Source organism: Eupeodes corollae, chromosome 2, assembly GCF_945859685.1.
Source record: "Eupeodes corollae chromosome 2, idEupCoro1.1, whole genome shotgun sequence".
Taxonomy (NCBI): Eukaryota; Metazoa; Arthropoda; class Insecta; order Diptera; family Syrphidae; genus Eupeodes; species Eupeodes corollae.
Window position 1 is genome coordinate 91,527,937 of NC_079148.1, and position 15,151 is coordinate 91,543,087.

Consider the following 15,151-nt stretch of genomic DNA (forward strand, 5'->3'; position numbering starts at 1 on the left):
TCAAGCTTTGGACGTATCATAACGGGTTATCTATTTCCGCTTTCAAAATTAAAAGGCTGGAATTAGACATCTTACAAACTAAGTTGTTAAACCAATTTTTTTTTTTAGTTGAAAGTCTGACATTCACGAAAAAGGATCGATTGTTAAACCTACTTCAAAAACGGTGATTGTGCACATTGACACATATCGTGCCTTAAAAGGAGATTAAGGTTTACATAATCGTCCAACTACACAAGCAAATGGAAGAATTGTGAAGAAGTTTGAAATTACTGGATTGGTTCCAGATATTGTAATTTGAAAGGCTTATACATCATCGTTTCGCTCCTACCACTAAAATATATCTTCTGTAAGTTATGTAATGTGTCGATCCCTCGTCGTTCTCAGGAATTAGAACTGTTTTATAGAACATTATGGCGTATTTTGCATTTGGATCTACACCTACATCTACATAAAGTCCAGCTCACACAACAAGTGAAACCATCTGACCGTCAATTCGGAGCGTTATGGTCATATGACAACTTGAATTGAAGAAAATTACTTTTTGACTATTTCATACATATTGTCAAAATTCAAACTTTATAATAAAAATAGAGATTTGTATTGCTTAAAAGTTTGTAGGTTTTGGTGTTGGGTTAAAAAAGTTGTTATAGTTGAATTATTCTTACAAATTTTTAAATTACCAACAATATTTTTTAAATAAAGAAATAGTTTAGTTTAAAAATCTAGTTTTGTGAAATAGATTTTTAGTCAAAACCAAATTTTTACCAATTTTTGTAGCATTTCTGAAATTTTTACAAATTAAATTAATTTCAGTGATATCAAGAACCGAACATCAAAAACGGACAGTTGGATTTTTATAAAAAAAAACTAATGAATATCGAAAACAATATTTTCTGCGAAATAAAAGAAGTTTGAAGACAATATTTTTAATTTTTGAAAAGCTATTTGAGTCGAAAGTAAATTTTTACTAATTTTATTAATTTGTTTTTAGGTTTTTATTTTTTGTAAAAAAACTGGCATTCAGATTTTTCTCAAATTTAGCTCGAATGTTGGAAACAAGTGAAAATCAGTTGGAACCCATATTCTCAAATTTTTGAAAAGATATTTGAGTCAAAAATCAAATTTTCACAACTTTTGTTATTTTTTTAGGTTTATAGTTTTTTGTAAAAAATGGTAAACTCGATTTTAAGCCAACATCTCAAAGTTATGATAAGATATTTGAGTCGAAAATCAATTTTTACTAACTTTTGTTAAATTTTCTTTTAAGTTTTTATTTTTTGTGAGAAAAACTGTCAATTCCATTCCTCTCAATATTATACCGAATTTTGAAAACAATATTTCTTAAAACATTAAATAAGTTTGAAGCCATAATCTCAAGTTTTTGTAAAGATATTTGAGTTAAAAATAAATTTTCACAACTTTTGCTATTTTTTTTTTAGGTTTTTAGTTTTTTTTCAAAAAAATTGTTTAATCGATCTTACTCAAAATTTTACTGAATGTTGACGACAATACTTTTTAAAAGATAAAAGAAGTTTTTAGCTAATATCTCAAAGTTTTGAAAAGATATTTGAGTCGAAAATCAATTTTTTTGTTTAGGTTTTTATTTTTTGTTTTTAAAACTGTCGATTTGATTTTTCTCAAATTTTTTTCGAATTCTAAAAACAATATTTCTTATAAGTTAAATTTAGTTGGAAACCATTATCTCAAGATTTTGAAAAGATATTTGTGTCGAAAAACCATTTATTGTTTTTTTTTCAAAAATATGTTGGTTTGGTATCACGTTACAATATATAATATAAAATTTAATTCAAGTCTCTATCGTCATTGGTTCGTGAGATATTTAGGGTTAACCAAAATTTATTTGAAGTCGATATTTCTACTGGTTTTCGAGCTATGCACGACGAAAAAACGAACGTACGTACACACGCTCGCACAGACATCTTTCTAAAAATCTTTTATTTCGACTCTAGGAAGCTTGAAACGTCGAGAAATGTCAACATTTTCAATTTGACAAATCGGACCCATTACAATAACTTTTTATAGGAGGTTAAAAATGAAATCAAAACAAAAATTATTTAATATGTGTTATATGTATTTACGTTCACTTTTGAAACCATAAGATGGATAACCCTGTATAAGTTTTGAAGATAAAATCCATATTTTCAGTATCGTTGATGCTTCTTGATGATCCAACCCTCACTCATGGATAGTGGCAAAGATATAAAATTTCGCTCATGCGACAAAAGTTCATAAAGCATTTAGTGTTCAATGCATTTAATTGCACACGATTTTGTATGAACTAATTAACACAACATTTAAAAAAGTTTATCTCTAATGATCATTCCTTCAAACAATTGTTTTTTAACCTCTGTCAACAATTGCCTGAATTGAAATTATTTGCCTTAGCATTTTCGGGAATAAAAATCCCTTCTAAAATCTCCTTAAAGTAGCCGCTTCATAGTTTTTGCAATTGAGTGCAATAATAAACTTATTGAAGTATGGTTGAAAATCGTGATATATTAACAAAATTTGTCATGGGAGAATATATTAAAAACTGAATGAAAAATCCAGTGAGTTTGAATGTTAAAGAAAGTCGATAAACTACTCTCAACGAAATATTTCAGATAAAAAATACAGTAAAATGACATACAGGAAAGAAATAAGGACAAGGACTAATTTCATTATAGGATTTGATTTTAATTGTAGGCACCAATCATGGGGTTGCTTGAGAGCTAGCTGTTTTAGAAACATACTTCACAATGTTATTGCATCGCTTTCAATTTTATATCCCCTTACACCAACATATATACGGAGCTTCTCGTCAAAAAATCCTTCAACGCTTGACAGCCCTTAACTATTCATGCCCTGGGCTCAAACCATTTGTCTGTGTGCACAGAGTTATTAGCGAACTTTTTATTAAACAATACACATGTTCGTTTCAAGTTTTCTGCTGCAAACTGGGTAAGATATCAATCCAGCAACATGTACAACGGAAGCTTGTTGATTGAAGACGTTCAATCTCTCTAAGATGTGGACCGCGCTATTGAAAAGTTTAAGCAAACTATAAATAACGCTGCTCAAATATCTATTTCAAAAACCAGAAATCCTAGTTCCATTTCAAACCTTCAACCTTTGCCGGGTAACATATTGTATTTGATCCGTTTACGAAACAATGAAAAAATGAAATTTTAGTGTTTCGTAATCAAAAGTGGAACAGTTTACTATCGAGTTTTGATAAGGGTTCAAAACCTTTTTTGAATGCAACAAAAATATCTAAGAAGAAAGGTTCAGATATTCCTCCTCTCAGGGAACAAAATAATGAATATATTATGCAGGAAGAAAAGGCAAATATCTTCGCTCAAACTTTCAACCGCCATCATTCAGTGTCCGCCCATTTAAATAGATATTCATTAAGTAACCGAAAATATTGTTCCCGAAGAACTCTTAGAGTTCGAAGATTCTGTAAATTTTCAATTCAGTACAATTAATCCTAACAACAGTTTAGTAAATGGCTTGCTTAAAGATCTGAAAATAAAGAAATCTCCTGGAGATGATGGAATTAGTCACCAATTATTAAAAGCACAACTTTTATCTTCAATGTTTGTATCAAACACTGCTATTTTCCTGAAAAATGGAAAGTAGCAAAGGTTATACCTATTGCCAAGGCTGGAAAACCTAAAAATACCATCAAGTTATGGGCCTATAAGTCTTCTAAGTAATATTAGTAAACTTTTTGAAATGGTGTTAGAGGAAAAGAAATATTCTTTATTTGATATTTCATTTGGCATTCCTCAAGGATCTGTTTTGGGTCCCATTCTCTTTAACGTTTTCTTATGCGATCTTCCTAGGCTTGAAAATACTGAAATTATGGTGATAGTGATCCAAGGTGATGATTTTAAGAAGAGGAGGTGGACGAAACGCATGGAATGAAAAGTGGGTGTTTAACGGAGAAGACATTGAATGCGTCAAGGAGTACAAATAACTAGGCGTCATCTTTTCGAGCAACTTAAACATGGAAAAGCATCTGGTAGAAAAACTGCAAAAAGCAAAAACAGCTATAAATATAGCATGGAAAAGAGTTTTCATTAACGTCAACATAGCACATACTATAAAATATAAAGTATTTGAAGCTGCAGCGGAGAGTATTCTTTTATACGGCGCCCAAGTTTGGGGATGTAAAAAGTTTCTCACAGTGGAGAAAGTACTAACATTAAACAGGACTATCACCTCTATTCGTCAAAACCCTTAAACTGCAAGCGGACTATTTACTGAAAGTTTTCTAGATGCCTGATTCCCGACTGGTCAAGAAAGTAGCTCTTAAAGCAGTACAAAATCAAAATAGCTGGTACAGGGAGTGGAATTGCCTCGCCGAAAAATGTAACGTGGAGTTCAATTTAAACTTTGGAAGCATATCAAGTTGCAAGGCTATCTCCGAAGCGAACTTATAAGCCTGAATATTATACCACATAGATCCGAATTACCATTGGAATACAGTATGTGCAATCTTAGAGAAAGAGAGGACTTTATTCATTTCGTTGGAAAATGCCCTACTTTAAAGGAAACAAGAAGGAGCTTTTTTGGAAGTGACTTCTTATCGGATGAAGAAGTTGTTTCCTTGCTGAATGAGATGAATGTCGGCAATTTGTACAAATATTGCAAAATCGGGTTAAGTTATAGATCTAGAATTATGAACGAAGATTTCTGAATTATCAATCAATAATTCACTTAAATTAATTCAAATTTAAAATTAACTTCTTTTTTAAATCCACATAAATAATTATAAAAGCTTATTACAATATTTGTAAAATTTATGTTGATGGTCAATCTGGCAGACGGCAAATGCCATGTCATAATGATTTTTTTGTTTGTATTTATGTAAAAACATGATTTGTAAAATGTATTTATAATATTCTAATAAAAAATCTAATTGCCATGTTCGCGGACGACACTTCCCTTTTTCCATCAAGTGTTTTTGTTCAAGTCGCACTTAACTACTTGCAGTGTTCCCTTGATAAACTTCTTAGTTACCTAAGTAAGTAGAAAATTAAAGTTAATGCCAGGCCACTCAGTTCACACGACGTAGAAAACAATGTTTCGTTCCACAAACCATACTCAATATTAATGCAACCAATACCGTATGGGCCGAAAATTGTAAATATCTTGGCATTATACTTGACAAAAAAAACTCACTTTTCAAGGTCACATATCAAACTCAACCCATGAAACGAATTTGTTAATTTAAATTCTGTATCTGTTAATCAATAGGAAGTCTCGTCTAAGCATAATAATTAAATATTAATTTATAAAAGTATATTTCAGCCAGTCCTCACTTATGGAGCACCATCGTGGTTCGATTGTGCTGAGACTCACATTAAAAAATTAAAGATACGTCAAAAGTTCTTAAACTAATACTTAATTTGCGTCGTTGTTATTCTATAGTATTCTGTTATACTATAAGACTCTACAAAAGACCTAATGTGAATCTTATTAAATCCACTCTTTAAAAATTATAAGACAACTTTTTCTCATTCAAAACTTACAATAAAAAGTCATTTCTTAATATCTTGGGTTTATGTGGGTTTTCTTGTAGTTAAATAAGTTTATTTATCATTTTTTCTTTTCTTAAAATCTTGTTATAATTTTTTTATTTGTGTTAAAGTTGTAAAGAAATTTTGTTTTTCTAGATCTCTTAAATTGCTTGTCAAATTTAAAATAATGTAAAAATTGTGCAAATAAAACGAAACTGAACTGAAAGAAAGAAATGTAATACACTTGTTGCATATGTACAAATAATATGGAAATATTAATTTAAAAAATAACAAAAACTTACCTATAAAGATCGGTGGCCATTTTTGTTGCTTCTGAAATATTTCTACAGTCCATTAACCAAAATCTGGCCGAAACAGTTGTTGTAAATGATACACATTCATTGACAAATGTAAGCGGGGTGGATCCAGTCACGTCTTCCCATTGAGCTCTTGAAGCACCACCTAAATACACAAAATTAATTTATTGTACAAAAATATTTAATTCTATTCAAACACCACAATATTTTGAATACATAACAACAAATTTGGTAAATAATACACGAGTTTTTTTTTATTTTTTTACTATACAGGCAGTATGTTCTTTTTTCTCATTTTTTTTTTTAAATAAACTTAATGTGTTAACCTGTTTTTAATTGTTTAAATAAGTGAGTAAGAAAAATCAACAATAAATACATAAAGAAAATGGTATACAAATATTATGTACTTATATGAAAATGCACAAAAGCGATAGGTTCAAAATATCCACACAAAACAAAATGAAAATTATTGTAAATTAAAATTAAAAGCTTTTCTACTTCATGCCAAAATAACTTTATTAAGAATTTATTTTAAAAAATCCATCATAATTATTGTAGAAACCAATGTTTATTAAAAAATTTCACACGAATACAATAACAATTATTTATTATTATTATTTATCTTTTTGTTTACAACTATATGTAAGCATAAATAATAAAACTTTTTTTTTTAAACTTTAGCAAAAATATCTACATTTTTGCATAAATAAACAACAAATAAAATGTTGATATGTTACGTTATCACTTATAAAAAGGTTATAATTATATCTTAGGATTTTATTTTATATTTCATTGGTTTCAGAAAAGTTCCCTTAAGGGCCACTAACTAATTTACTGATATTCCTTGAACGAATTTTAGTTTTTTTTTTATTGCGTAGCCTCTCTAATTGTTTATAATAATTTTTTTTTTATTAATTTTAATCAATACATATGAAAATTGTGTAGGGAAGAAAGATAGAATGGTGTTTTTAGATTATTATGTAACTTCAGCTGCAGGAATATTATTTAACAATGAACTCAAACAATATTTAAAGGCAAATATACGTCATTTAAAAATTAATAAATAAATATATTAAATAAACGGTATTCAAACTGCGCAGTTATTTATTTATATGACCACCGTAAAAGAGTTTTGCATTTAAATACTATATCAAAATAAATTAAATTAATTAAAAAAAAAAAAAAAAAAAACGAATCTAAAATTGAATTTAGAAAAAGAAATTTTTACTGAAAAAAACGTATTTTTCTGTTGTCAAATGTAAAAATGTACTTATAATATTTAATAGAGTGTTTGTTGTGTAGAAAACAAAATAATCTCATTCAAATAACGTGTATTTGCACTGCTTGAATATACATAAAAAGTGAAAATATATATAAAATATCAGATATTTTGACGAAAAAGTTTAAATCAATTAAATTAAATGTTAACAATAAAATTATTGCTCTATTTCAAAATGCACATATTATTCAAATGTATATAGTAGGTATTCAAAAAAATCTAACGGAGGAAAGTAAAATATCAATATTGATTTTTTTTTTGTTAAAGAAGTTTTTTTTTTTTGTATAAATAATAAAATTGCCAAAGCATTTTTATCTTTAAGGAAAGTTGCAACTTCATAGTATATAATATTATTATAATATGCAGAGTAAAATTTGCGAATGTCTTGTTGTTTATGTATGCTTTATAGTTATTATTTTTTATTTTTGTTTGTTATTATTTTTTTAAGTTTTCTTTTTTCTTTTGTTTGTTAGTTACCTTTTAGAGATCTTTTCCGAAACACACCTTCAACGATGAAAAAAAGAATGGAATGCGTGCACATATGCATTAACGCATTAGTACAAAAATTAACTAGTTATTTTATCGTTTTTGTTTTTTAAAAGAGCAGTTAATAAAATCGCATAAGTATGATAGAAATAATATTTTAAAAAAATGTAAAATTAATGACATTACTGCATAACGAAAAATGAATATTGCTTACTGGACACATTATTATGTTATATACGTGCTAACAGGTATATTTGAAATTGATATCACAATTAGTATTTTATGTACCTACTCGTATATAATATATAGTAACGCACGTAATATTTGCTGTTTTCAAGAAGAAAAATCCTTTTTAACTGTTCACTATCCAATTTAAATACGATTGGTATAAATTTAAAAATTAATTTTAAGAGGTATTTAAATGGTTTTAAAATGAAGACGAAATACACTGGTGAACAAGGTAATGTAAATATTCATTCTGCATTCGATTTCAAAAATAATCTTCAAGTTTTTGAGATACTCATTAGTTGTAAGTCTTCAGTTCCATAGATAAGGCCGGATCCAGGCTTTTAATCACGCACATTTAACATGTTATTTAATAATTCAGCTTAATACAAGCTAAAACTTAACTTAACTTTTTAATGTACAAGAACTAACAATTTTAATGTTATTAGACTTAAAATTAAAATTCGGAGAATTCGAAGAATTCGGACACAAAAAGGGAATAAGTAAAGGGTATCTTTCAGATGGGATTTGGAAATGTTGAAGTCGAAGACGTTGCAGTGACGAAGAATTCTGGACATTGGTTCAAAGTGCCCGTAAATATTGCTTGTAATGAGGAATATAGAAAAGGGAGACAGATCGCAGATTTCTGAGTTCCGGGTAATCAGTATTGCCCATTAACAATTGGTAATATATAAGGGCTGCAAACCTATCAGTTTTAGTCGATCGGCATAAGGAGGCAAGTTGGTTGTATCATCCCAGGGAAGGCCACGTAAGGCAAATCAAACGAAACGTCTTTGAACATTTTCAATTCTGAGTGAATGTTTTTCATAAAAGGGAGACCATACTTAGCATGCATATTCAAGATGAGGACGGACTAGGGAAATGTTAAGCACTTTGATTACATAGGGGTTGGAAAATTCTTTTGACCATCTCTTAATAAAACCGAGATTAACAATTTGGTCTAAATGGGAATTCAGGTGTTTGTCACGCATAATACCAAGATCTCTAAAAGAATCGACTACGTTGACGGCATCATTAAGGAAGTAGTATGCTCTATGAGATGGGATTTGTTTGCGCGAAAAGGTTATTTGTTTACACCTACCTATCATCCGCAAACATTGGGATATCTGAGTTATTTAATTTAAAACAGACATCTTTAACAGATAAGATGAAGAGAAGGCGGCCAAGGTGACTACCTTGTGTTACTCCAGAAGTTGCATGCAAGGGATTGGAGACTGCGCTACGGAAGAGGGGTATATAAGTTCTATTCGCAAGGTAAAAGCCTATCCAGTTTATAAACATAGATGGAAATACTAGGGCTCTAAGTTTGAGAAAAAATATTTTATAGGATATTTTATCAAAGGCTTTGCTGTAATCAGTGTATACAACATCAACTTCATTACCATTCTCAAGGGCTGACAAAACTTCTGATATAAATTCAATTAAGTTAGTCGTAGTGGATCTACCTTAAAAAAAAACCATGTTGAGCGGGGGAAAATAAGGGCTTGCAATGGAAATAAACGGAATCAAAAACTAGGCTTTTAAAGATGAGTTGTTAAGCACCGCTTAAAAAAATTTAACGAACGCTACAAAAATAAAGATGTAAAAACCCTGAAAATGAAAATTTTGCCAGATAAATGTGATCTTTTGACGTAGCAACAAACAAAATCTTATATAAAGAATTGTCCGGCTTTTGTTGACGTATTTTATTCTTAAAAAAAATACTTTTTTTGCGTGATCTTTTTGAAAAGAAAAAGCACTATTTATGTTTGTCAAAAAAAATATATGAAATTGAAGACAAGTTTCAGGAATTTAAAGGCAGCCTTATATCAAATCAAATTGGTGATCTATTATTCGGGGTTATTGTTAAGAACCTGAATATTTGCTTTTAGTAATTTTTGTTTTAGTAATTTTAAGCAGTATTAAAGGTGTTCCAAATTCTAAATTGTGTGAAAAGAAACGGAAGCTCTAGTTCAAATTTGCTGAACATTTGCTTTGTCTGACAGCTCAACAGCTGTAAAAAAGTCAAGAAACAAAATACATTTGCTTTTGGAGGGATTTCCATTGTTTATTATAGGGTCTGTAAGCTACTTCCGATATACATTTAATTTTTTCGATTTCAAAACTCATTTTTTTAATGAGAAGAAATAACAGCTGTTACTGACAGAAGTGCCATTTTAGAAATGTCATATTTTAATTGGAAGTTTCATTAAAATCAACCTCCAAGCAAGCCTAACGTAACGCAGACGAAGCCGAAGCCGAAGCTGAAGCGTGTTTGTGTTTCAGCCATTAAGAACCTGAATATTTGATCTTAGTAGGGTTTGCTTTACTAAAGGTGTTCCAAATTCTAAATTGTGTGAAAAGAAAGATTTTATTTGTTTTTGACAGCAAATGAAATTGTGCTGCACTATTGGAAAAGGTCTAGATTTCCGATTCAAAACTATGTTTTTGGTCCTCAGTCAAAAGTAGCACTTTTGGCAACAAAGTTTTAAACAGTAAAGTACAAATTTTATTTTCATATATGAAAATATAAGGGGGCTAATATCAATTAACGCATTACGATACGTTTTTTTTCAAACCTGCAGATCACATCTCATAACTAATAAGAAATTTCGAAAACTAAGGAGAAACAAAAATGATTTAAATTGTACCTAGAAGATAAAAATGTGTACTTTTCAAAACCTTAATACAATTAGCAGTTAAAACTACGTTTTTGGTTGTCCTTAGCATTTTTAAAGGGACGCACCTTATAAAAAACAACATAATAATATCTTCCAACTAGTGTACAATAAAAACAAATGGAATTAAATTGCATTGATCGATCTTTGAAAAGAAAATTGCCCATGCCTCCGTATTTTTCTAATTTTTGCTTGATAAATGAAAAAGATAGAAATTGGTACTCGAAAAAATCTTATAAAAAGGTTGTGAAGTGTATTTTATCCTCTTTGAGGATTTTATATTTCTCTCTAATTGTTGAAATTTATTTAACAACTCAAACATCTGTAAGAGTCCTGATATTAAATATACACTTATTGTTACCGGTCCGATTTGTCGAGTTGAAAATTTTGAAATTTTTCAACATTGGAAGATTTTTAGAGATATTTCTGTGCGTGCGTCCATATTTCAAGAACCAGCGGAGATATTGACTTCATGAAATTTTGTAATTGCAATTTACAAATTAAGCTAGTTCAAAATATCTCAAGAACCAATAACGCAGGCGACTTAAATAGAATGTTATATTATATATGGTAACGTGATACCAAACAATTTTTTTATACATCAAAAAACAAAAAAATAATTGTCAATAATTGTATGCAACGAAAACTAACGTTTTTGAAGTGTGGAACTGGGAAGTGACAGTTTACTAAAACTTTCTAAAAATTGATTTCCGGAACAAATATATTTTTAAATATTTAAAACATTGCCTTCAAACTATTTCAATTTATAAAAAAATATTTTTTCTTAACATTCTGTTCAATTTTGAAAAAAACGTGTCAAGTTTTCTTACAAACAAAGTTAAAAACATAATACTAATTTCATCTTATAGGAAATATAGTTCCCGAGATTCAGGAAAAAAATTTAATAAAAATACAACATACAGTTTTTTCATAAAAATTCAAATCTACAAAAATAGTAAGCAAAAAATATTTGGTAAAAATTGATATTCGATTCTCAATATCTCGTGAATAAATGAAGGTTTTGTTTCATATCTCGATTCTCAATATCTCATGAAAAAAAACAAGGTTTTGTTTTCAAAATAGCTTCATTCTGTGCTAAATTTTGTTGTTAACGTAATGAATTGTTCTTAGAAAAATCTAATTAATATTTGGTGATTTAATAAATAAAATGTTTTAAAAAATTCTACTTACATTTTAAAAATTGGGTTTCGACTTAAAATCTCATTAATTATGAAATTGAACTATTTCATCATATGCAAAATATTGTTGGTAGTTCTTAGTTTTAGAGAAATTCAACTTTTTCATCAAAGTATTCGGAGAACAAATGAAGATAAACTTCAAATTATATCACACAAAATATTGTTATGAATATTTTGTTAGAGTTTTAAGTAAGACATATCGACACACAGGTTTTTAAGTTATCAGTGTGGGTCGCATCTAAGCCTCTTTCTTAAATATGTATCATTCTATGTCTGCATTATTTTATAGAATATTATGTTATTAACTTCCCATAGGAAGCTATTGTAATGGGTCTGATTTGTCAAATTGAAAATTTTAACATTTCTGGACGTTTCAAGGTCCCTAGAGTCAAAATAAAAGATTTTTAGAAAGATGTCCGTGCGTGCGTGTGTATGTACGTTCGCAACGTTTTTTTCGTTGTCCATAGCTTAAGAACTATAGAAGAGATATCGACTTCAAATAAATTTTGTTATACAGACAATAATGCAGAAAAATGCAGAAAGGGCTCAAGAAAATTGAGTGGCTGGTTTTTTACCAAAGCAGTTTAAAAAAGGGTGAACATTTTTGTTAACCCTAAATATCTTATGAACCAATGACGGTAGAGACTTGAATTAAATTTTATATTATAAAACTAAACAAACTAACATATTTTTGGAAAAAAATCCAATAAACGGTTTTTTTATAAATCAAAAAAAAACTAAGAAAAAAAATTTGTCACCTCGAAAATTTTACGAATAAAAATGATTTAATTGCCAAAACAATTTTGTGCAACGAAAATTAATGTTTTCAACATCTGGTAAAATTTTGTCAGATTGGCAATTAAAAAAAAATAAAATAAAAAAAAAACATTACTCAAAGTTGGTAAAAATTGAATTTCGACTCAAATATATTTTTAAAAACTTGAGATTATGAGATTCAAACTTATTTCATCTCATAAAAATATTGTTGTCAACATTCATGAAAATTTTGAGAAGAATCGAATTGTTAGTTTTTTTTACAAAAAATGAAAACTTAAAAGAAAATTTTACAAAAGTTGGTAAAAATTGATTATTGACAGAAATATCTTTACAAAATTTAAGATTATGGCTCTAAACTTATTTTCACTTATAAGAAATATTGTTTTCAACAATATGACAAATTTTGAGAAAAAATTGAACAGACAATTTTTTTACAAAAAATAAAAACCAAAAAAAATTAATAAAAGTTGGTAAAATTGATTTTTGACTCAAATATCTTTTTAAAACATTGAGATATTGGGTTTAAACTACCTATATCTTTTAAAAAATATTGTTTTCAACATTCAGTAAAATTTCGAGAAAAATCAAATTGACTCTTTTTTACAAAAAATAAAAACCTAAAACAAATCATACTAAAACTTGTTAAACATTTACTTTCGAGTCAAATATCTTCTCAAAAGTTAAAAATATTGAATATTATTCATTCATCCAATTTGTAAAAATTTAAGAAATGTTACCAAAATTGGTAAAAATGGACTATTTCTTTATATGAAAAATATTGTTCATCTGACAACTTTTTTAACCCAACACGAAAACCTACAAACTTTTAAGCAAGAAAAATCGACAGACTTTATGGGAAGTTATCAGTGTAGGTCGCATCCCAGCCTCTTTTTTAATTCGTTTTATATTTTACTAACTTCTAACACTGCACTAAGTGATAAGCCAGATGAACACTTTTTTATGTTGTTAATCTTAAAATGTTGCTTTCATTAAGCCTTCTTACGCAAAGATCTGGAAGTTTACTACTTTTTATTACGTTAAATACAAAGTTCACAATATTTTTAAAGCAAGCTATCAAAATAAGATGTTTTTAGAGTTTTCTGATTCTTATCAATTGGTCAATTTTCTAACAATATCGTATAAGTAAAGCTGAGATAAACTTTCTGTGAAGATTATTTCGACAGTTTCTTAGTGCAATTCGCTCCAATAGTTCTTGGGGATTTTCAACTATGTGTAAACATCACTTTTCCCCTGTTGAATTAAGCCAGTATTTGTTGAAATATTTATAGTACCATTAAATTTTTTTTCAAATGAAAGTGGAAAATTTATGTGAACAGTTAAAAGGATTTTTCTTTAAATTTTAATACAGATTGTACGGTGTGGATATTTTTTGTATTTTTCTTTTTGACATGTTTTTTTCGCGATCAAAGTGATTTTTATTTTTGTTAATAAAATAGATAACTAATGTAACGTATATTTTGCATAATGAAAATGTGCCAATGCATCAGTTTAAAGCCGACACAAGAAAATTACTACTTATATACCTATGTATTTAAGAAAAAAAAATAATAAATAAACATTACGATTATATGAAATATTTCCAATATACCTGTTATCGAACACAGCAATCGAAGAGTTGGTGTATTTCCAGAATATTGATTGATCATTCCCTGGCTATGGGCTTTAGGCGCAGGCATGCTTAGAGTAATGGCTTTATGGAATTTTCGCCTCCTTGGCTCAACGGTTACGATTGGTGAAACAGCTACACCTCGCCCTAATAACTTTGCAGTTAAGTCGGGGTCAACAGGTTGTGCCTATATTGATGGTATATAAAGAAAAATTCAAATCAATCACGCTTTATAGCGTTTTTGGTAATTTTGTTTTTTTTCAGTAATGCATTTCTTTTTTTCATTTGGTTGTTGTTTCTTAAATGTGTTTTCATAAAAGTTTATAAAGTGATGTCCTTGCACTATAGACATACCAAGATTATGTATGTTTTTTTTTGGTTTTAAATTAAGGCAGGGTGAGCCATATGGTGTGGTATCTTTTGAAATTCAATTTTTTTATTTTTTATATTTTTATTTTTTTTTATATTTTTGAATTCAATTATTTTGCGACTACTCGAATTTATTTTAAAATCACAATTTATGAAATGTTTCTTGTTTATTTTGATAGTTGATATTTTCATTTATTCATTCAGTGACATACAAACCCGGAATAATGCTAGAAATGCAAAATATCCTTTGGCACCAAAATAGTCTTTTGCTATTAATTATTGAACAACAAATTCATGCAAATTGGATGCAAAGATACCAGCCGATGGCTCGTCCCTGGTTTTAGTATTCTAATTAACGAAGTGAAATTGATTAGATTGGGGTCTGTTTTTGAAATCCAATATTAGCTTGCAGTTTTGGCAATACAAAATTCCTTTTTTAAAATGAACATATTTAAAGTTTGAAACTAATTTTTCTAAAATTGTATCATTCCATTGTATATTTTATTTTTAAAACTCGATACTTACAGAATTTTATCAATTCTTAAAGTCTTAGGGTGTTTTTTTTTCAATTGATAATAAACAATTAAGGAAATGTGTTGAAAAAATCAAAATATTCAAAACTGATTTTGGAAAACTATGACATTTCATATTGCTTACAGAATTTTG

The 15,151-nt window shown here is 28.4% G+C and overlaps 1 protein-coding gene across 1 annotated transcript in view; it reads right to left on the reverse strand.

Annotated features, from left to right (window-relative positions):
• The window catches only part of LOC129945116 (uncharacterized), a 100,706-nt gene that overhangs the window by 80,491 nt on the left and 5,064 nt on the right, over positions 1–15,151 (reverse strand). The window contains exons 2-3 of the mRNA XM_056054775.1: positions 14,099–14,303; positions 5,831–5,990 (exon numbers count right to left, since the gene is read on the reverse strand). Coding sequence (XP_055910750.1) covers positions 5,831–5,990; positions 14,099–14,303 — 365 coding nt within the window. The remainder of the gene's footprint in view (positions 1–5,830; positions 5,991–14,098; positions 14,304–15,151) is intronic.